A 10,115-nucleotide genomic window follows, 5' to 3' on the forward strand; every position below is an offset into this window, starting at 1 on the left:
ATACTGCAGTAGTACCGTAATAATACTGCAGTAGTACCGTAATAATGACGCAGTAGTACAGTATTAATACTGCAGTAGTACCGTAATGATACTGCAGTAGTACAGTAATGATAATGGAGTAGTACAGTATTAATACTGCAGTAGTACCGTAATGATACTGCAGTAGCACCGTAGTGATACAGCAGTAGTACAGTAATGATAATGTGGTACAGTATTAATACTGCAGTAGTACCGTAATAATACAGCAGTAGTACCGTAATAATACTGCAGTAGTACCGTAATAATACTGCAGTAGTACCGTAATAATACTGCAGTAGTACCGTAATAATGACGCAGTAGTACAGTATTAATACTGCAGTAGTACCGTAATGATACTGCAGTAGTACAGTAATGATAATGGAGTAGTACAGTATTAATACTGCAGTAGTACCGTAATAATACAGCAGTACCACCAGCAGGGAGAATGAAAGCAGCTGTCTGTCACTCAGGATCCTTTCTGTTTAGCTGAACACCTGGAGGACAGAAACAGGAAGAAGAAGTTAACTTAAACGGTTCATAAAGGGCTCATAAAGGGCTCATTAACGGTTCATAAAGGGCTCATAAAGGGCTCATAAAGGGTTCATAAATGGCTCATAAAGGGTTCATAAAGGGTTCATAAAGGGCTCATAAAGGGTTCATAAAGGGCTCATAAAAGGTTCATAAAGGGTTCATAAAGGGCTCATAAAAGCTTCATAAAGGGCTCATAAAGGGTTCATAAAGGGCTCATAAAAGGTTCATAAAGGGCTCATAAAGGGTTCATAAATGGCTCATAAAGGGTTCATAAAGGGCTCATAAACGGTTCATAAAGGGCTCATAAACGGGTCATAAAGGGTTCATAAATGGCTCATAAAAGGTTCATAAAGGGTTCATAAAGGGTTCATAAAGGGCTCATAAAAGGTTCATAAAGGGCTCATAAAGGGTTCATAAATGGCTCATAAAGGGTTCATAAAGGGCTCATAAACGGTTCATAAATGGCTCATAAAGGGTTCATAAAGGGCTCATAAAAGGTTCATAAAGGGCTCATAAAGGGTTCATAAATGGCTCATAAAGGGTTCATAAAGGGCTCATAAACGGGTCATAAAGGGCTCATAAAAGGTTCATAAAGGGCTCATAAAGGGTTCATAAATAGCTCATAAACGGTTCATAAAGGGCTCATAAACGGGTCATAAAGGGCTCATAAACAGTTCATAAACGGCTCATAAAGGGCTCATAAACGGTTCATAAAGGGCTCATAAATGGGTTCATAAACGGTTCATAAAGGGCTCATAAACGGTTCATAAAGGGCTCATAAACAGTTCATAAACGGCTCATAAAGGGTTCATAAAGGGCTCATAAACGGTTCATAAAGGGCTCATAAATGGGTCATAAAGGGTTCATAAATGGCTCATAAACAGTTCATAAACGGCTCATAAAGGGCTGATAAAGGGCTCATAAAGGGTTCATAAATGGCTGATAAAGGGCTCATAAAGAGCTCATAAACAGTTCATAAAGGGCTCATAAAGAGCTCATAAATGGGTCATAAAGGGTTCCTAAATGGCTCAACGGTTCATAAAGGGCTCATAAAGGGTTCATAAAGGGCTCATAAACGGTTCATAAAGGGCTCATAAACAGTTCATAAAGGGCTCATAAAGGGTTCATAAACGGTTCATAAAGGGCTCATAAACGGTTCATAAAGGGCTCATAAAGGGCTCATAAAGGGTTCACAAAGGGCCCATAAATGGCTCATAAAGGGTTCATAAATGGCTGATGAAGGGCTCATAAAAGGGTCATAAATGGCTGATAAAGGGCTCATAAATGGGTCATAAATGGCTGATGAAGGGCTCATAAAAGGGTTCATAAAGGGCTGATAAAGGGCTCATAAATGGGTCACAAATGGCTGATGAAGGGCTCATAAATGGCTCATAAAAGGGCTCAAAATGAACATTAAATTTAGCCAATAAATGGAAAAAAATAGTTTACAGCGTTTCAGTGTTTTATCATTTAAGGTAACAAACAAGTTCCCAAAATAATATGACATCTTCATTAAAATACAGTCTCACTAAAGTTCAAAATGAACAAGTTTTATCTCCAGAGAACTGAGTTTATAACAATCACAATCTGTTTAAATGTGTTAAATACATCTCAGTAGTACGCACGCACACACACACGCTGAATTTCCAGAAATGTGTAGCTTTCATGTGGAAAATAGAAGAATTGTGATAAACGTGATCAATTTATAGAGCTTTAAAGAATGAAGTTCAGAATAAAGACGTTAAATAATCTACATTCATCTTGTGACTTTTCTTACTTTAACATAAAGTTGTATACTTTCACGACTTCCTCTTAAAATAATAACTTCTTATTCGTAACATCTCAACTTTCTTTGTCTCCAGATGTATTCATTGTCACTGAAGCTGCAGAAATAAAATGAAACATTTGACTAGAATTTACCTACAAAAGAAGACACACTGCAGAGTCGTTGAGTCCATTTCCTTGTTTTTATAAAACTTTACCAAAAGAAGTATTTACAGGTTCAACCATCACGACCCAGACAGGAGGAGGAGCTTAAAATACCTTTGGAGGACAGGAGGAGGAGCTTAAAATACCTCTGGAGGAATCTGATGACAGAAACATGGTTTCAGGTTTAATAGGATTTATGAAACGTTTGGGAAAAATAACTAAAATCTGTGAGCTCACTATAATTATTCCTTTATAACCATAAACTAAGAGAGTTTGTAAATGTGATGATAATAGATTCAGGTTATAATCAGTCAATATAAATCTTCAGTGATATTTATTGATCCTGATACAAGAAGAACATAATCATTTTACATGATTATTGATCTCAGTATTTTATGTTTTCTTCATTTTTATATAACATTTGTTTTTTAAATAAGAAAAGAATCATCTTTTGTTTTTTCAGGAGAAAACTACTTTTTATTATTAAACATGTTTCAGATAATTAGCTCCAGATAACGAGGTATTTATATGAACTCAGCAGTAATCAATAGAACCAATTATTAGAGAATATAATCGACATGGTTCTCAGGAGGAAATATTTTCTTGGATTTAATCCAAATATATTTGTCTCATTATCTTGAGAAACATAATTGTTGATGCAAATTGATCATGAAGAGATATTGATCTGGTTCATATCTGGGAGATGATTAACTTGTGATCGAGAGAAAAGGATTAAAAAAAGTTTCATAGTAAACATCTGTGATCAAATAAATAAAGAAAAGTTATCAAATTCAGTTACATTGTTTTGTCCTCATTTTCACACAACCGTTGAATCTGAATATTAATCACGAATGAATAACAGAGCGACCTGCAGAGTCTCCTCCTCTTCCTCCAGAAAATCAAACAGAGCTAGAGATCAAGCTTTCATTCCCTCTTAATTTAAACTTAAGATATATTAATATTGATTTTTATATATTTGTTCCAAAACAAAGAAAACATTCCATCTTTTTTTTATACAAAAATCTGAAATTAACAAAATTGAAAATAACGTGTTTTCTCTTTGATAAATAAAACAGAAACATTTTGAACTTTGAGAGGAAAAATAAACTAATTGTTGAACATTTTGTCTCCATGACGACCAGCTGAAGAACAAACATTTTTAATAATCAACATTTTCATGAAGAAATTAAAGTTGAAATATTTCATCATAAAATGTTTGTCATGTTGAAAACAGATTATTTTCTCCTCATTGGTCACAAGTCTCCCGCTACGGGGAAGTCTCCCGCTACGGGAAAGCCTCCCGCTACGGGGAAGTCTCCCTCTACGGGGAAGACTCCCTCTACGGGGAAGTCTCCCGCTACGGGGAAGTCTCCCTCTACGGGGAAGTCTCCCTCTACGGGGAAGTCTCCCGCTACGGGGAAGTCTCCCGCTACGGGGAAGTCTCCCGCTACGGGGAAGACTCCCTCTACGGGGAAGTCTCCCGCTACGGGGAAGTCTCCCTCTACGGGGAAGTCTCCCTCTACGGGGAAGTCTCCCGCTACGGGGAAGTCTCCCGCTACGGGGAAGTCTCCCGCTACGGGGAAGACTCCCTCTACGGGGAAGTCTCCCGCTACGGGGAAGTCTCCCTCTACGGGGAAGTCTCCCTCTACGGGGAAGTCTCCCGCTACGGGGAAGTCTCCCGCTACGGGGAAGTCTCCCGCTACGGGGAAGACTCCCTCTACGGGGAAGTCTCCCGCTACGGGGAAGTCTCCCGCTACGGGGAAGTCTCCCGCTACGGGGAAGACTCCCTCTACGGGGAAGACTCCCTCTACGGGGAAGTCTCCCGCTACGGGGAAGACTCCCTCTACGGGGAAGTCTCCCGCTACGGGGAAGACTCCCTCTACGGGGAAGTCTCCCGCTACGGGGAAGTCTCCCGCTACGGGGAAGTCTCCCGCTACGGGGAAGTCTCCCTCTACGGGGAAGTCTCCCTCTACGGGGAAGTCTCCCTCTACGGGGAAGTCTCCCTCTACGGGGAAGTCTCCCTCTACGGGGAAGTCTCCCTCTACGGGGAAGTCTCCCTCTACGGGGAAGTCTCCCTCTACGGGGAAGTCTCCCTCTACGGGGAAGTCTCCTTCTACAGACTGCAGTCGAGACAGACGTGGTCGAAAGAGACTCACAAGGAAAAGGCACCCGACACAGAAGAGGAGGAAGAGACAGAACAAGAAGAGACAGAAGAAGAGCTGGATGTGTTAAAGTCACATCATCTGTTTTATTCTCTTCATGGACATCTTCAGTTATTAAAGATATTTTCTAGTTTTCACCATTTATTTGCTTCTGCAGATTAAAATCACACATATTGTATTTTGTATCTCAAACGTCTCCAGAAACTTCAGTCTTTGGTTCTCTGTGGACATGGAATATGAACGCTGAGAGACAGAACGTCTCAATGAGTCTCTTTTCTCACCATTTAGTGTCGATTCTGAAAGAAAGGAAATCAGGAGCTGAACTGAGGAAACGTCCTTCATCACAATCACCAATCAGCGTAAGGCTTCTCCTCTTTCATTCAGCAACAGAGAGCTTTAAGGCAGCTCCTCCTCTTGTGCTTTGAGCAGTTAGTCTGTGACGAGGAGGACGGCGGGGAGGAGAGGTTAGTGTTTAGGGAGGAAAAGCAGAGTTAAAACCAGACGCGCTCCTCCTCCTCGAGTCAGAAGGAGTTCAGAGTAAAGAGAGACTCCTCCGTTCTCTTTTCATCACAGGAGTGAAAAAAGGAGGCGAGGAGGAAGTTAGACAGTCATAGACAGTCTCCAGCTGAGATGAGGAGGTCTGCAGGAGGTCAGGGGGGGAAGAAGGAGAAGATCAAGAGGAGATCCTGTCCTCCTTTGGAGGAGTTTAGAGGGAGGAAAGAGGTGAGGAGGAGGTGGAGAGAGGGAGGGAGTCACTTCACCAGCACTGACTTTGGCAGAAACGCCTCCATCTCGGCGCCTCCGTCCGTCCTCTGCGACGACAAAGACGTGGCGGAGGAGGAGCTCAGTGACGAGGAGCTGGCAACGGTGGCTTTGGGGAGGCTGTACATGTAGACGGCGCCGATGACAAGCCCCGCCCCCACCGTGAAGAGCAGGTCCACCCGGAAGCCGAACAGGTAGACGGACATCACCGTGGACACGATGATGGAGAAGGAGGTGGCGAAGCCCTTCAGGATGTTGTCGGCGTACTTCACCACCACGGCGACCAGCAGGCCGCCGAACGCCTGGTTGAAGATGACGCACCACACCGTGCCGGTGTAGCCGAACAGGAAGCCGCGCTCGGCGACCGCGGCGCCGTCGTTCCACCAGAGGCCCAGCGCGCCGAGCGCCGTGCCGAAGATCCCCAGCTGCACGTTCCGCATCCAGACGGACGCCGAGCTCCCCTTCAGGATCTTCTCGAAGTAGACGCCGGCGAACCCCGACGACAGGCAGCTGATCACCACGGCAACCAGACCCACTAAGTAGCTCTGGTGAGAGTCCTCCGACACAGACGCCTCCTTTTTCCCCTCCTGCTCCAACTGAGAGGAGATCAAACGACAATCAATCGGGTTATAACCAGTAACAAGTACGAAGATCCTCTACTGCAGTAAAAGTACTACTACAGAGTAGAAGTACTCCGTTTCAAGTAAAAGTCCTGCATTAATCACCTTGTTTCAGTTAAAGTACAAAAAAAGTAAAGTATATATTCGTGCTGGGCAAGTTAACGCATTTTTAAAATTTATTATAATTTTTATTTTTTAATTGTTTTAAACTGAAAGACAAGATTCAATACATAAACATAACAACAAGAGGATGACAAGAACAGTGGGATCAAAGCCAGCAAACATCCTGTAGTCAGACTGTCTCATGTTTATGGTTTTGTATTAGAGATATGATGTCCCTTCAGGGTTGCCGTAGAGAAAAGGCTTCCGCTGCTCTGCCTGGAGACGACTGGACATCGCTGGTAAAGTCACAGACACTCACATGTTAGTGCAGCTACACGCTGACATTCACCGTAAACACATTCAAACGCACAGATCGGGAGCGAAGGACTTTGAAAGTTAGCGGAAACATTAACGTGAGACAACATCCGGTTTCTTCAGACCAACATCCGGTTTTCAGAATAAGATGCCAACAAAGTACGAATTATATTCACATTAAGTATGAAACATGCTACCTGCATCTCGTGAACCAAATGTTATTGCCCTTTTGTTCATAAAGCAGTACTTTAAAATAGAAGTGCACAATACACTACTTTATAATTCATTATTGAACTTTGCCATAACAATGAGATTAATCACGATTAAATATTTTAATCGTTGCCCAGCACGAATATATAAGTAAAGTACACGTCCTGAAGTAGTAAACGTGAACCGCGGCGTACCTGAACCGCGCCGTACCTGAACCGCGGCGTACCTGAACCGCGGCGTACCTGAACCGCGGCGTACCTGAACACGTCCTGAAGTAGTAAACGTGAACCGCGGCGTACCTGAACCGCGCCGTACCTGAACCGCGCCGTACCTGAACCGCGCCGTACCTGAACCGCGCCGTACCTGAACCACGGCAACTCCAGCGAAGAGCAGCAGCAGAGAAACCCACTGAACTCTGGACAGAGTCTTCCTCAGCATCATCACGCTGAACAGAGCCGTGGTGAGGATCTTCAGCTGGTACGTCACCTGAGAGGACAGAGACACGTCGGGACTGGAACCACCGGGGGAACGTTTCTACTAACGAGTATCCTGATGTCATTACAACATCCTGCTCCTTCATCATCATCATCACACTGTAGTTTATTCTGAAACGGAGCAACATGATGAAGATGATGAAGGTTGAGGTCTGACCTGGAAGGTGGCAGCTGGCAGGTTAGAGATGGCAACGTACTGCAGGTTGTTCTGCAGCGTGTAGATGAGAGAAGGAACGGCCAGTTTCAATGTGTCTTTGTACTGAAACACGATGGAGTCAACCAGGAAGCACACTGTGTCCTTCACATGGACTGAGACAGGGAGGGGGAGGGACAAGGAGGGGGGGGGGGAGAGAGCGAGAGAGCGAGAGAGAGAGAGAGAGATATAATAGTAATATATAAGAGATATAATAGTGATATATAAGTGATATAATGCTGATATAATGGTGATATATTAGTGATGTTTAAGTGATATATTAGTGATGTTTAAGTGATATAATAGTGATGTTTAAGTGATATAATAGTGATATATTAGTGATATAATCGTGATGTTTAAGTGATATTAGTGATGTTTAAGTGATATAATAGTGATATATTAGTGATATAATCGTGATGTTTAAGTGATATTAGTGATGTTTAAGTGATATTAGTGATGTTTAAGTGATATAATAGTGATATAATCGTGATGTTTAAGTGATATAATCGTGATGTTTAAGTGATATATTAGTGATATAATAGTGATGTTTAAGTGATATATTAGTGATATAATAGTGATGTTTAAGTGATATATTAGTGATATAATAGTGATGTTTAAGTGATATATTAGTGATATAATAGTGATGTTTAAGTGATATATTAGTGATATAATAGTGATGTTTAAGTGATATATTAGTGATATAATAGTGATATATAAGTGATATAATGCTGATATAATGGTGATATATTAGTGATGTTTAAGTGACATAATAGTGATGTTTAAGTGATATAATAGTGATGTTTAAGTGATATAATAGTGATATATTAGTGATATAATCGTGATGTTTAAGTGATATTAGTGATGTTTAAGTGATATAATAGTGATATATTAGTGATATAATCGTGATGTTTAAGTGATATTAGTGATGTTTAAGTGATATAATAGTGATATAATCGTGATGTTTAAGTGATATATTAGTGATATAATAGTGATGTTTAAGTGATATATTAGTGATATAATAGTGATGTTTAAGTGATATATAAGTGCTATAATCGTGATATATAAGTGCTATAATAGTGATATATAAGTGCTATAATAGTGATATATAAGTGATATAATCGTGATATATAAGTGATATAATAGTGATATAATGGTGATATAATTGTGATATATTAGTGCTGTTTAAGTGACATAATAGTGATGTTTAAGTGATATAATAGTGATGTTTAAGTGATATAATAGTGATGTTTAAGTGATATAATAGTGATGTTTAAGTGATATAATCGTGATGTTTAAGTGATATTAGTGATGTTTAAGTGATATATTAGTGATATAATAGTGATGTTTAAGTGATATATTAGTGATATAATAGTGATGTTTAAGTGATATATTAGTGATATATTAGTGATGTTTAAGTGATATATTAGTTATGTTTAAGTGATATATTAGTGATATAATAGTGATGTTTAAGTGATATATTAGTGATATAATAGTGATGTTTAAGTGATATATTGGTGATATAATAGTGATGTTTAAGTGATATATTAGTGATGTTTAAGTGATATATTAGTTATGTTTAAGTGATATAATAGTGATGTTTAAGTGATATATTAGTGATATAATAGTGATGTTTAAGTGATATATTGGTGATATAATAGTGATGTTTAAGTGATATACTGTATTAGTGATATAATAGTGATGTTTAAGTGATACAAGTGATATATTAGTGACATTTAAGTGATATAATCGTGATATATTGGTGATATTTAACTCACATTTCCTCTGCAGCAGGACGATGAACAGACAGGTCACGACCTTCAGGACCTCCGCCATGACGACGGCCGACGTGGTGAAGAAGCGGTCGCCCGGCAACGTGCGGACGTATCGGATGCTGAGGATGAGCGACGCGTTCTGGACCACCAGCACGGCCAGACTGATGTACTTCAGCCTCCTGTGGACTGTGGGGACACACAGAGGACACGGGGCACACCTGTCACACCTACCAGAGCCCGAGGACACATCTCAAGTCTCTTAATGTCATCCCCGTTTCCCTCACTTGGGTCCTTTCCTTGCGTCCTAGTCCCTCCCACCAGGGATGCATGGAGGAAACCATGAGAGGAGAGAGGAACGAGGAGATATGTTTCTAGACACGAGACGTCCTTTCCTCTGAAGAGTCACGTGAAGCGACGTCTGTTTCTGATGACGGAGGATCAGCTGATCACAGCTGATCAGCTGTCAGTCGGCTTTAACAGCTGGAGAGACTTTTGATAAGTTTGTGTGTTCACATGATCACTGTACTTAACGATAGTAACTAATAATATAATAACTAATAAAGACACACAGTGATCACCACTGTACTTAATAACAGCAACTAATAACATGAATTAATAAAGACACAGTGATCACCACTGTAGAGTGTTTCTCTCTGTAGTCTGTTAACAAACTGTGTTCTGTTTATAAGCTCAGGATCCATTTCTACCGGCGGAATGCGATCGTCTTATTGATGAATTATTTGAGTCTGTACGTTTTGAAATTCAGATTGTGACGTCATTATTAAAGAACCCAGAATATGATTATTGATTCTCTTGAATGATAAAACTCATCAAACCTGACAATCAGGAATGAAATGATGATGAATGATGTAAGAAGCTCTCTGACCGTGTGGCTCTGGAACACACAGTCATGCGTTCCCTTTGGCGAGCGAAGGTTTCATCCTGATCCACGTCCTCCACTCTGAAGACTTTCACATTACAGCGTTTTAATTTCCCCCCAAACAAAC

The 10,115-nt window shown here is 40.7% G+C and overlaps 1 protein-coding gene across 1 annotated transcript in view; it reads right to left on the reverse strand.

The window, feature by feature from the left end:
• Positions 1-404: 404 nt before the first annotated feature.
• The window catches only part of slc35a2 (solute carrier family 35 member 2), a 13,550-nt gene continuing 3,839 nt past the window's right edge, over positions 405-10,115 (reverse strand). The window contains exons 2-6 of the mRNA XM_079274494.1: positions 9,112-9,294; positions 7,301-7,452; positions 7,013-7,135; positions 5,412-5,998; positions 405-512 (exon numbers count right to left, since the gene is read on the reverse strand). Coding sequence (XP_079130620.1) covers positions 485-512; positions 5,412-5,998; positions 7,013-7,135; positions 7,301-7,452; positions 9,112-9,294 — 1,073 coding nt within the window. The 3' untranslated portion in view covers positions 405-484. The remainder of the gene's footprint in view (positions 513-5,411; positions 5,999-7,012; positions 7,136-7,300; positions 7,453-9,111; positions 9,295-10,115) is intronic.

The sequence above is a fragment of the Melanostigma gelatinosum genome, assembly GCF_949748355.1.
Source record: "Melanostigma gelatinosum genome assembly, chromosome: 8".
NCBI classification, from domain to species: Eukaryota; Metazoa; Chordata; class Actinopteri; order Perciformes; family Zoarcidae; genus Melanostigma; species Melanostigma gelatinosum.